At 41.9% G+C, this 13,023-nt stretch overlaps 1 protein-coding gene across 1 annotated transcript in view; it reads right to left on the bottom strand.

Moving 5' to 3' along the window:
* The window catches only part of LOC138246379 (cyclic nucleotide-binding domain-containing protein 2-like), a 1,069,494-nt gene that overhangs the window by 999,188 nt on the left and 57,283 nt on the right, over nt 1–13,023 (bottom strand). Inside the window, exon 4 of the mRNA XM_069200950.1 lies at nt 2,341–2,415. Coding sequence (XP_069057051.1) covers nt 2,341–2,415 — 75 coding nt within the window. The remainder of the gene's footprint in view (nt 1–2,340; nt 2,416–13,023) is intronic.

The raw sequence follows: 13,023 nt of genomic DNA, 5'->3' as shown, positions 1-13,023 counted from the left end.
ACCACGTGGTGCACCAGAGAGCACAGCTACTCAAGCTGATTTTTCTGCTGCTCTTATAGATTTTCTGCTTGTGCTGCAGCTTTCTAACCGCAAACGGTCGTGACCACCTGCATAGGAAAATTCTTGCCGAATGTCCTCCTACCGACCAGATGCCAAATCTCACTTGCTGACTTACCATTCTGGACCTGCGGACAAGAAAAAATTCTGTCTCACGGCGATTGGCAGAATTTGGCCAGAACTCTGAGTTACAAGAAAAACACAGAGTTACCAAAATTCTGCCACTTCCGTACATGGAATGGGATATTCAGCCCACCCCTAGTATGGATGTATTTGGGTGAGTATATGTGCAAAATGCCAGTGAAAGACCATCAGAAAGATGAGGGCACCACCACCATCAATCTATTAGTCACATAACTAAATATCTGCGTTTGCAGTGTGAAACTTCGTTTAAGGAATATTGAATTACCAAAATACTGAGGATCAAAATATCAAGGAGGCAAGTATATATAGGTAAGTATAGATACTAAACATCTAAATCCCATGAATGAATATATATAGACACAGACACACACATACATCTATATATATATAAACATATACATCATCAAGGCACTTGTACCCCCACCTGTTTATCTAACTGACCTGGTTTATTATGACCTAAATAGTAGGCCACAGAAAGATGGAGAGGAGTTTGTCAGGGGGCCCTCAACAACTTCAGAGGTGACTGGCCTAATGCCCCCACCACACACAAGCAGGAACACTATACTAGGTCCCAGAGGAACAGAAATGCAAAAATGTCAACAGAGACTTGGGCAGCCTTACACCATTTGATGTTGCCGCACACAGATGTAGAGTCAAAATTGGCTCCATTATACACCTTGTCAAAAATGTGCACACAGTTATCACTGTCACCCACCACATACACAGATACACACATTCACCCTCTGCATATGTCCCACACATATGAAGATAAAGGACCCTAGTTAAAGGAGATTGGCAGACATTTTACAACAGTGAGCTCAGAAGGCAACACTCCTTGAACGGAAAGGGAAAAGCTTTCCACCTTCATTACTGATGACACTGCTATAAATGTCTGTTTCGCAAACAGAGGTCAAGGGAACAGCAGCCAGTCTCCGAAAGAAGGGTCACACTGGTTGCCCTTTTGACCTCAAGCATGCTTCTGAGATCATAGCTAGTTAATAGGGAGAACTCTTAGAGGGCTTTCATTATTGCCAAGCTGACTGCTTAGTTTGTGTCCCTTGTTACAGGTGGTGGTGGGTAATGTTCATATTTAAGAACCGGGACGTCTTTTTGATCATCAGTCTTTGCCACAGAGTAAAAGTGAGAAAGGCTAAATAGAAATAAGAATGAAGGAAAATAAATGCAGTAATACTGTGACAAAGGGATAAAGCAAAGTTGAGAAAGGACCTGCAAGAGGCATTGCCTAATCTGAAGCTGTACTATTGTGCACCACAGCTGGTCGTGGTTAATGAATGGGCATTTGTAGACCTGCATTATCAGGCCTTTATGGCAGACAGAAGGGTGCTACCTCAAAGGGGATATTTGTGGGCGCTGTAAGGCACATGGCTAGACCAGTGGGTATGGTACCCGTGGCAGTGGTGGTCCAAACATGGCGGAAGGTGAAAAAGGTGATTGTTTGGGTGGTGAAAAGTACCATGGAAACCCCACTGCAGGAGGTGGAGGCACTGGCAGATTTACAGTGGTTGGGGGTGTTTCTGTCAGTAGGTTCGAATAGAAATCTCTAAATTTGGGACATATGAGAGTAGTCAGGGATGGTGTCCTTTGAATACCTACAAGAGCAATACGAGATGACAGAGTGCCAGAGATTTTGATTTATGCAGGCTAGGCTTGGCCTTATTAGGAACAATGGACACATTTAGACACTGTAGAAAGAAACTCCTCCAGAATATAGAGTGGTAGGAGCCCCACTTCCATGCAGGGTCCACCAATTATGCCATGTTAGGAAGTGTATGACGCCACTGAATGGGCAGAAGGACAGATGGGTGTGGGACATGAGCGTTATGGAGGATGCTGATTGGGCCAGAGGCATGCCGATATTAGAGGGAAGTGGTCAACCGGTCAGGATTCCTCCTCGTCCAGCTTAAGATTCTGCATAGGGCAAACTACACGGGGACAAGACTACATGCTTTGGGAACACACCCTACTGACAGATACCTGAGGGGCTGCAAACAGAAAGGGTCCCTGGTACACACATTAATGGACTGTTCAAGACTGGGGGCATGCTTAGAGACTATTCAAGTGATTAAAATGTTCTGCAGAAAGATGAACAATTCTCCTGATTCAAGAGGATCTTGTTACCTGTCTGAGCTCCTGCAAACTCCTTTCATTTGGACAAGTGTACAGCAGATGCTTTAGCTTCTCAAAATCTTTTCTCTGCAACAAAAAAGACATTTCAACAACAGGCTATTAATCTACTCATGATAATGACATCCCAGCCATACCAACGAAGGCCCTATCCATCACAATTCAAGGATAATGGGCAGGTGTAATAGCTGTGCTATGTTCATGTTCATATAAACAAAACACTGGGGAATTGGACCTACCTTAGATATTAATATGATATTATAACATATTAGAATGCCTATTTGATGAATAGCAGCAATATGTCACACCTTTTTAAAGATCGTTTAACAACTGTTAACCTCCTCTCCTGTAAAAAAATTTTTTATATTTTTGCTTTAAGTCTTCCCTTTGCCAATTGGATGCCTTTCTTGTTTCTTTCAATAACCAGCTTTTGATTATATGGCCTTTCCCCAAATACATGTGTGTCTTGCTTATGGAGTATTTAGGTTTCACTCTGCTTTTTGAACAGTTGAGCTCACTGTTCCACTGCTGATATCAGGGAACTAATTTTCTTTTTGCATGTTTATGTGGAATTTGTTTAATTTTTGCACTCATTGCGAATGCATGATTGCTCATTCCTCAGCCCTTCCCTATCTTGTTCTCTTACGATAATCGGCCTCCCCAGTCATCATTGGGTATAAAATCTCCCACACTGCCTCCATATCACTCCCTTCCCCCTTCCTAATCTAGTGACAATGAGCACTTCTGTCACTTAGGGGGTCATTATGACCCCAGCGGTAGACGGTAATATGGAGGAAAGTACTGACGTTACTTTCGTCCGTATTTTGACATTGGCGTTTGGCTGAAGCCAAACCGCCAATGTACCACACCGACTGCCATGGTGGTAATGCCGCCATTAGTCTCCAGCCTGGCGGCCTGGCGGCCGTCACATGCCTGCCTGTGGGATCATGACCCCGCCTACCGCCATGGTTTTTGTGGCTTCCTTACCGCCACGAAAACCATGGTGGTAGGCACTATCAGTGACAGGGAATCACTTCCCTGTCACTGATGGGTGTCTTCCCTATCCCCTCTCCACAGGTTCCCCCCACACCCTTCCTCTCTAGACCCTCCCTTCACACACACCCCCCTTCACACACACAAGCACACACATACACCCATTCCCACATGCTTACATGCATGCATACCTCCATTCACACACACATCCACACACACTTACATACATACACGCAGACACGCATTTACACAACTCAACACACGCACTCACCCTCCCAAACATACACACACATACAACACGCAACACACACTCACATACACACTTGCATAGACATACACACACCCCCACACACACACAAAACACCCCCCACTCCCCTCCACTGTGGAGACGGGATGGGGCGCTGCTGACAGCAGCAGCGTCCGCCAGCAGAACACCGCCAGGGCATATTAATTCTCATAATACGGCTGGCGGCGGTCTACTGGTGTGGTGCTGCTGCTGGCAGCAGCACCACCTTACTGCCATGGCCACTGCTGGATTTCCACCATCCTTCTGGTGGAAATCCGGCTGTGGTCGTAATACGGCGGACGGCTGGTAGCCGCAACGACGTTTTTTTGTTTGCCGTCACCAGACATAATGTGATGAACCTAAATAAGGGCTTTAGGAAGCACCACCAGGAGTACATGTTTTGAATGGGCAGACGTTGTGTGCTCCCACAAAAAAATACTTGCCTCCACACATCTGTGATCACTGTCTTTATTTATCCAACTGCCTGAGCTTGAACTTCCAGGGGCACACACATTACAGTGTAATGCTATTAAAGTGGCTTAGATAACTTAGATAAGTCACTGTGTTTGTTTTTGTCTGACAGTATTAAAGATGTGAGGGTAACAGGTATTACCTTTAGACATGGGGGTTCAGTTTCTGTTTGAGAGCCCATGACTGCACTAAACTACATGGAACTTTAGGTCTGGCTGGACAGTGCAACTGTCACTTTACCTTATTTGATCAACATAAAAAGCTTTCAGAGTCCTAGTGAGATAGGGGCTTAGGCTCCTCCATATGTGTGATCCCCTGAGTACAGGATTTAGTTGGGCCGAATTTGTGCTTTTCCACTACAAATACTGCTTGTATCACACTTTATGGTTTGTGCCACAGATTATACTCAATGCTGCACATTGTTGGTGACACCTAAATTTGGTTGCACCATTGAGCCTTACAGAAGTGACATAACAATGTAATTGACAATAAATTTATATTGCATCTTAACGTTACTAATGTAAAATGGAGCATCCAAATTGTATTACCGAAGGCGCATTCACAGTTGAAAACTAGAAGTTCATATATATGTGTGTTCTAATGTCTGACTTTACCACGTTGAACTGTAGTACTCATGCATATTTATATCCATGTATTTTGATTTATATTGCTATGTTGAATTGTCTATAATAATGCTTCATTTATAATTCTTGTTTTAATTTATATTTGCAAGATGCACTTAAAATCATGTATTTAGAATGTGCACTGTAAGTCTTATTAAGTTAGCATACTCAAAGGTCTGAAATATTTGGTTTCTTGTGTTCAACCTTCAAGGTGGAGTTTTGCATGCATTACAATGTTTTTCATTGCAGGTGCATCTGTGCAAGCCTACTGTTAATAGAAGGCATATTTGTGTTGAAGATAGCAGGTACGGGAGGCTATTTTGGCAAAGACAGGGAGCTCTAACCAACTGAAAAGAAAGTACTCCTGTTTGTGTACCCGGCACCAGGAGCTATCCAAGGTCGTCCTGATGTTCGATTTGTGGGATGAGACACCTGAGGTGAGTTACTCATTTCAACTGTGAAAAGAAGGTGGAAAACTACTGGTCTTGATTACACAGATTTTTCAAGGGGTCTGTGGGTTTAATTGGTATTCACCTAGTTAGGCAAGGGCATATTCCCTTGAGACTTGGAAGGGTACAGTCCTCTCTACTATCATTCCAATATGTGGCTTTATGATATACATCACCTCTCTATTAGAACTTCGACTGAGGTTTGTGTTATGCTGACACTTTTCTGTTTCTTGAAACTCAATTAGGGTTCTCTTTAGTTTAGTATAGGCTATTTAGATTCCCCAATGATTAAGCACGAAGACTGCAATATATATTCAGATCATCAGATTCTTCTTCTTATCTTTTGTATTGCTTTAACTGAAATTTGTGTGTGCCTTATGCTTATATGATTTAACTTCATTCAATGCTTTACTTCACCTCTGATGATTTTGTACTTATGCAGCATGTTTTTGATCTTCGTTCATATCAGTTTGGCTCTTAATTTGTAATAAACCTTTGAACCTTATTTACTATGTCCTGGATTTTAATGTGTGACCAACTGGGTTACACTGTCACTTGAATCAAATGTTTAATTTTAACTTACTTTTACCTCTCAATCATCCTAAAAAGGTCCATCAGGAGAAGAAAAATAAGAAGGTAGGCCCAGAACGTAGCAGAGTGAGGATGGCTAGGTCTTGAATAAGGGGAGCTAGAATCCTTTATTCTAGATTGGTTAGTCCCTATAGCCCTGTCCCTAGGGCCCATGTCCAGAATTTGGAAGATTGGCAGAGTTCTGGAGATTCAGGAGAAAGTCGTGTCAGCGGAGAAGTGAGTTTTAAAACGGTCATGAGTTGTGGTGCTTTGTGGAGTTTGGATAGTGTTTGGCGGAGATCTTTTGAATATTGCGTGAGTGTGGTGTTTAGAAGAATAAGTTGAAGTTACTATTGGGTCCGACATAACCTAAGATAGCGGGATAGAATTGAAAAGTGTAGAAGACACTGGGGGATCATTATGAGTTTGGCAGGCGGAAAAGGCTGGCCGCCAAACTCCAGCGGTCAGGTTGCAGTCAGAGTGGCTGCCTTCCCCATTACATTACAAGTTCGATGTTCCTGCCCACTTGCCCAGGGGGGGAACAGCCCACAACATTGATGCCGGCTCATAATTCTAGTTGGCAGCAATGTTGTGGTGCGTAGGGTGCAACAGCACCAGACACGCTTCTTTTCACTGTCTTTTCACTGTCTTTTCACTGTCTATAATGCAGACAGTGAAAGGCATAGCGGGGCTGTCCATGAGGGCCCCTGCACTGCCCATGCCAAATGCATGGGCAGTGGAGGAGCTCAGAGGGCCCCCTGCACCTCATCTCCACCAGTTTATACATGGCAGTGCAACCGCCATGTAAAAGCTGGTGGAGAGGGGGGTCGTAATCCTCAGGGAAGCAATGCATGCAACGCTGTCCTGACGAATTAGGACTGCCAGCACTGCCAGTCCCTCCAGTGGAGGGAAACTGGTGGTGCTGGTGGTAGGATTGTGGCCCAACCACCAGGGTCATAATGTGGTGGTCTGACCGCTGCCAAAGCAGTCGGACCACCACTTTGGCAGTGGTCAGACCACTGGTGCAGCGCTGATGGTCTGATGACTTTCAGGGTCATATTGAGGGGCTATATTGTAATTGACTGTTAAGTTTGAAGGTGCTTGCTGTGAGACGTCATTGATGGCACAATTGAGATAGGGATATGTATCTTTGTGTGAATGTGAAATGTGGTTGGTATTGTGGATCCTAATGTGTGGGGTGCATCTGTACCAATCTGAATAATACCCTGCAGTTCGAGATTTAGTTTGAGTGCTTGATTGCTTTGACTCTTGTATGATTGGCTAATACCAATCCTTTAGTGGACCAAACAGAGGTTATTTGTATTGTATTTTGTATTTTGTTATGCGTGTTTGATGCTGAGAAGAGTGCGTGCATGCATATTAAAAAAAAGGGTGCACCACTACAAGATGTGAGATTGATGTCACAGCATGCCGCTTGGTATTGGTCAGTTGTGGTAGTGAAATGTTGCCATTGACTGTTTACGTCACAAGGGGTCTTACTGCAGTTGGTTGTTGCTGGTGAACGAAAACTGTGGACAAAGAGTTATTCCCTGGTCTGGAACAAAATTCTATGTGGGATTAATGATAAAAAAATTAATAGCTTTAGATCATACACGCCTTGTTTAGTGGAGATGTAGCTGTACCTATTACAGAGGGAACAGAGGTACCACCTGAAGATACCTCAGGTCATTATGTAGCAATAAATGTAGAGCTCAACACGTGTATTTGCCTTGATCAGTGGCACAAGATTACAGAAAAAGAGGGTTCTTTGAGATTTCCATGTTATGGCACATTTATTCTGAGAATTATTGAAAACTACAACAGGGTATTGAGATGAAAGCACCTCCTAGACTTGAATAGTATGAGCCGCTAAATGCTTGGGAACATTCTACTCATGCCAGAGAGAAGAAGAAGTATCAGGGAAGAGTCTGAAAAGCAGTGCATACCTATGTCAATGCTAGATGGGTTGCTGAACAAAAGAAGTGGAGAACTGACATGACAGAAGTAGTCAGATTGTACCCATCAGTAGCAAGAAAACCATTTGAGGGAGAGGAGGAAAAGTAAAATGACATTGGGAGTCTTGGATTAGCTACTGTTCCAATAAAAGTGAACAGTAGGGATTACTCCAGTAAATGTACATCATGAGCTTATGAGAAGGAGTTCGGGGATGTGTGTTTCTGCTAAACCCACTATCCCACATACTCTAATGCTTTTACTGTCCCAGTTACTGTTGGTCCTGTGGTTCCTATGTAAAAGCCTGAATTCCGAAGAAAGATAACTTATAATTTGACTGTCTCTAGTGCAGCAGGTGCTTCAGGTAATGCTGCTGTAAGTCCTGATACAAGAGGATTTGTTCTTCTGATCTTAACAAACATAAGTTCTCCATGTATAGTGAGGGATGATTCAGTTTTGAATCATACAGGGTGTGGTTCCATAGGAATACTGCAAAGAATGCCAACTTCTGGTACACCTGTATGAGAGCCGCATTTATATTCCAGTAGCAGTCCCCATGGAGATGGGAATATGTCCAGTGTTCCTATAGAGTCACAGAGGCTAAGTGCCAAGGAAATAGATGAGTAGGTGAAAGCTTTTAATACTCCTTCGTGTGATAGCAGGACTTACAAGTTGAGTAAGGGAATGATTTAGTCACCTGTGAGAGTTCACTTGGTAGATGTGGCTAAACCGAAGTTAGAATTGGACGACATGATTAGTGGGAATATTGAATGGCTCACTTAGACTCTTACGAAGAGAATGAGCTTATATTGACGTGTAAGATATTATTAGACGTGCAGGACAAGTCTATGACAAACTATCTGAGTTTGCACAAAAATATGAGAAAGACTTAAACCCGACCAAAGCGTTGTCAAAGAGTTATTGTGTATGCTTTAATGAGAAAGACATAGCCTGTCAGAGAACCTCAGGGAAGAAAATACAAACTAAAGAGCTAATTGAGAACAATCAGAAACAGAATGAGTTTTATAAATTGGAAAGTCAATGGCCAAAAAAGAAAGAACCAAAAGACAAACCAGTGAGCCCCCTCCTCTTGTAGAAGGAGGGGTGAGCACATCAAATTTCCCATTGAGAGAAGTGCTAAGTGAAGGTTACTTTTATGTGCCTTGGAGCAGAAGTTAACTAACTTCATTTACTAACAACATTCCAAAGTTGAGGGGAAAGCCACTACAGCGGTACAAGCAGGTTGAGCGATTTGTGAAGATTTCACAAGTTTTGTGGGCCAATTTGAATACTCTGTTTGACAATGTCGTTCCGAGCAAAATGGGGGCAGAGTGTAAGATAGCCAAATAAATGGCCTGAAAGAGAACCAATGAGAGACCTAGTGGCAGAAGGTTCTTCATCATTGGTGATGAGAAAATATCAGCAGGTGATGACATTTTTAAAGTCAAAGGTGTGCCCCAAAGACATTGATTGGGCCAAGATTGACAGAACAACTCAGGAACCCAAAGAATAAATTCATCCTTACTATGAGAGATTGTTGCAGGAGTACAAACAGCATAGTTGATTGGAGAGGTTTGAAACTAAGGATATGGAATCTTTTGTGTCGAGATTTGAAACAGGATTGAGACCTGAAATTAGCATGATGATTGAGCATCATTTGTATGTTGGCAGAATAAATCAGTTGATGAGATTTTGAGATACGCGAAGCACTGCAGTAATGAAATAGAGATGCAACAGAAGAAACTGAAGAAGAAACTAATGGTTGTGCTGCTGAAGGCTGCTCAGAGAAGTAGTCAGATCCAGTTTTTTTTATAAGGAATGTCAGCACTATGCAATGAGTGTATCTGTAGGGAGCTACCATGATGCAGGGTAGATATGGAGGTGTTTCAATTGATTCCAGTACAGAGATGGATGTGAATAGTCTGAAGAAGATAAACCCTTGTCATTATTGCAATACGTTAGGGTATTGGAAGTGGGAATGTAGTCTTAATCCAGCTAATTAAATCCTGAATTCCAGGTTTGTACAGTCCCAGGATAACAACCCTGTACAGATGGAAAATATGCAGAGACAGAGAGTGCAGAATTTCTCTGTACCACAAGATCCAGTGATGCAGGTTCCACAATCCCCAATGCCACTGCAAAATGTGAATGGCCCTAATCTGAACTCTTATCTAGTTTCAAACATGAATTTGAATGCATTTCAAGAGAATAATCCTTTCAGACATTTTGAGGCATCCGAGAACTATAGCTCCAATCATTCATCCTGACGGTGCCCGAGGAAGGAAGAAGAGTGCATACTTGGTGCAGTCTTGGATGTAGACCAGAGTGAGCCATTCGTAGCTGGTGAAGTAAATTACCACCCAGTTCCATTTTTGGTTGACACTGGTGCTATCCGCTCTACTCTGAAAGTGGCAAATTTCACATTGTTCAAGATTTGAGGAAAGTGAAAAATATTGTTTTTCCCTGTGGTCCCGTGGTACCGAATCCAGCTGTGATTTTGTTTCAGATGCCATGTGAGATCGAGTGGTTCACCGTTATTGATTTGTGCCAGCCTTTCTTTTCCATACCCTTGCATGAGAACAGTCAGTTCCTCTTTGTGTTTTCATTCAGCAATCAGGTTTTGGCATAGTGCAGAGTCCCACAAGGGTACACTGAGATTCCTTCCATCTTCAAACAGATTGCAACTCAGTCCAAGTCCAATATATCGACGAGCTACTGGTGACTCTGAATACCCAAGACATCTGTAAGCAAAGTACTAATTCATTCTTGAACCACCTGGCTGAGAATGGACATAAACTGTCCCCAAGCAAGTTGGATTACTGTCAGAAAGAGGTCCGATATCTCGGACATCACATTGAGAAAGGAGTAAGGAAAGTGGCACAGGAGGATTTGGCAATTCTGAAAAGTAATCTGCTAGCAACCCAGAATACAGTCAGGATGTTTTTGGGAATTGTGTCTACTATCGCCAGTGGATACCCCAACTTTTCCCTAGTGCCACGCCTTTACAGAGGATGACACACACGTTTTTCTCTGATTGGGCACATTCAGAAAACAATTGACACTATGGATGGAAAGTATTGCTATGTTTGAACCCAATCACCTGCTTCTGTTTCAGTAGACATCACATATCACCATATTCCTTTGACTTATGGAGTTTCCTGTAGTCTTTTATTGAGTATATTGTATGGATGGGCTAGCTTTCAATATTACTTCTCGATTTATGATTTAGTTTTTCCACACGTTCCTTTGTTTAAACATTTGAATAAAAATCCTTATTTCAAAGGTACAGAAATAGCAGGTAAATATTTTGTATCTGTCACAACACTAGATACTGCATGTGCACATAGTCAAAATTTGATCTGTGAAATGATAGAAGTAGAGGAAGATATTTTTGAATCTAGTGGAAGATAGAAAGAGGGCTGTAGGTGGTCATTTTGACATTGGCGGTAAAAAACACCTACCGTCAGCCATATCATGATCACTGCTGGACTTCTGCCACAAGAAGGGCGGAAATCCAGCAGTGATCATGCTGCTGGACGGTGGTAAGCTGGCGCTACTACCACCAGCACCGCCACACCAGTTTAACGCCACCAGCCGTATAATGACAATTCATACGGCCTGGCAGTGTTCTGATGGCGCTGTTGGCGGTAGCAGTGCCCCGTCCCGTTCCCTGCCGGAAGACCTCTTTGATAATTCTTGTTATCATTTATAATTGCAAGATGCACTTAAAATCCTGTATTTAGAATGTGCATTGCATGTCTTATTAAGTTAGCATGCTCAAAGGTCTGAAATATTTGGGCCCATATTTATACTTTTATAGTGCCGCATTTGCGCCGCTTTTTGACGCAAAAACAGTGCAAACTTACACAACATAATTGTATTTTGCAAGTTTACGCCGCATTTGCGTAAAAAAATGACGCAAATGCGGCGCTAAAAAAGTATAAATATGGGCCTTGGTTTCTTGTGTTTAACCTTCAAGGTGGACTTTTGCATGCATTACAATGTTTTTCATTGCAGGTGCGTCTGTGCAAGTCTACAATTAATGGAAGGCATCATGCCTGTCGAAGAGACAGTATGCAGAAGGATAATTTGGCAAAGATAGGAAGTGCACACAAACTGAAAAAGAAAAGACTCCTGTTTGTGTCCCATGCACCAGGAGATGCCTAAGTCAATCCTGATATTCAATTCGTGGGATGAGACACCTGAGGGAAGTTTCCAATTTCAGCCATGAAAAGAAGATGGAAAACTATTGGTTTTGATTATGTGGATTTCTCGAAGATTCTGTGGGTTTAATTGGTGTTCACCTACCTAGACGAGGGAAGATTCCCTTGAGACTTGGAGGGGTACAGACCTCTCTGCCATTATTTCTTTGTATGGCTGTCTGCTATACATTAACTCTACTGAAGTTTCTGTTATTCTGACACTTTCATTTTTCTTGAGACTCAATTAGGTCTTCTCTTTAGTTTAGTTGAGAGTATTTAGAGCAACTGAGATTCTTCAATGATTATGCAAAACAACCGCAATTTATATGCAGATGATCAGATTTTCTTTCTTATTTTTTGTGTTGATTCAACTTAAATTCTTGTGTGCCTTATGCTTGTATGATTTATGGTCATTAAATGCTTTTTTCCCCTTTGGTGATTTTGTACTTATTCAGCATGTTTTTGAGATTCATTTACATCATTTTGGCTCTTTATGTGTAATAAACATTTGAACCTTATTTACCATGGCCTAGATTTTATTGTGTGACCAATTAGGTTAAACTGTCAATTCAATCGAAAGGTTGTCTCATTCACCTCTCAGACATTCTAAAAAGATCCATTGGAAGAAGAAAAGTAAGAATATGGGCCCAGAGCATTATTATTGTGAAACACATATGTTAAATGCATTAGGGATTTAAGTGTGGATTGTTATTATTCTATTTTTTTAATTTATTTATTGGATTTGTTGTGAATCATTGTAGAAGGCTGGCCCTCAATGTAATGTAAAAAAACTAGGTACAATGTGTAGGGTGCCCAGGAATCCACATGTTGGTTTCCAGAGGCAAAAACTAGATCACCTAATGCTCAAATGTTTGAGGTAGCTTGGTTGAGAAGTTAGGCTAATCTTGGAGAAGTGCAAAGCATTGGCTTTACTCACATGATCATTCAAGCGACTCACACACTCAAAGGAATAACTCAAGACCAATTTATAAAAATGACTTCTGATTTTTATGTAATTTTTAAGACCAAGATTATCAAAATTGGTTAAGTACTTTTTAAGATATGGATTGTTGAAGTTTTATTAAATGTAGTCTTCTGTGCGTAATTGCGCATCTTAGGAATCAAAAGGC

The sequence above is a fragment of the Pleurodeles waltl genome, chromosome 1_2 (assembly GCF_031143425.1).
Source record: "Pleurodeles waltl isolate 20211129_DDA chromosome 1_2, aPleWal1.hap1.20221129, whole genome shotgun sequence".
NCBI classification, from domain to species: Eukaryota; Metazoa; Chordata; class Amphibia; order Caudata; family Salamandridae; genus Pleurodeles; species Pleurodeles waltl.
This window is presented reverse-complemented; position numbering and strand designations above follow the sequence as displayed.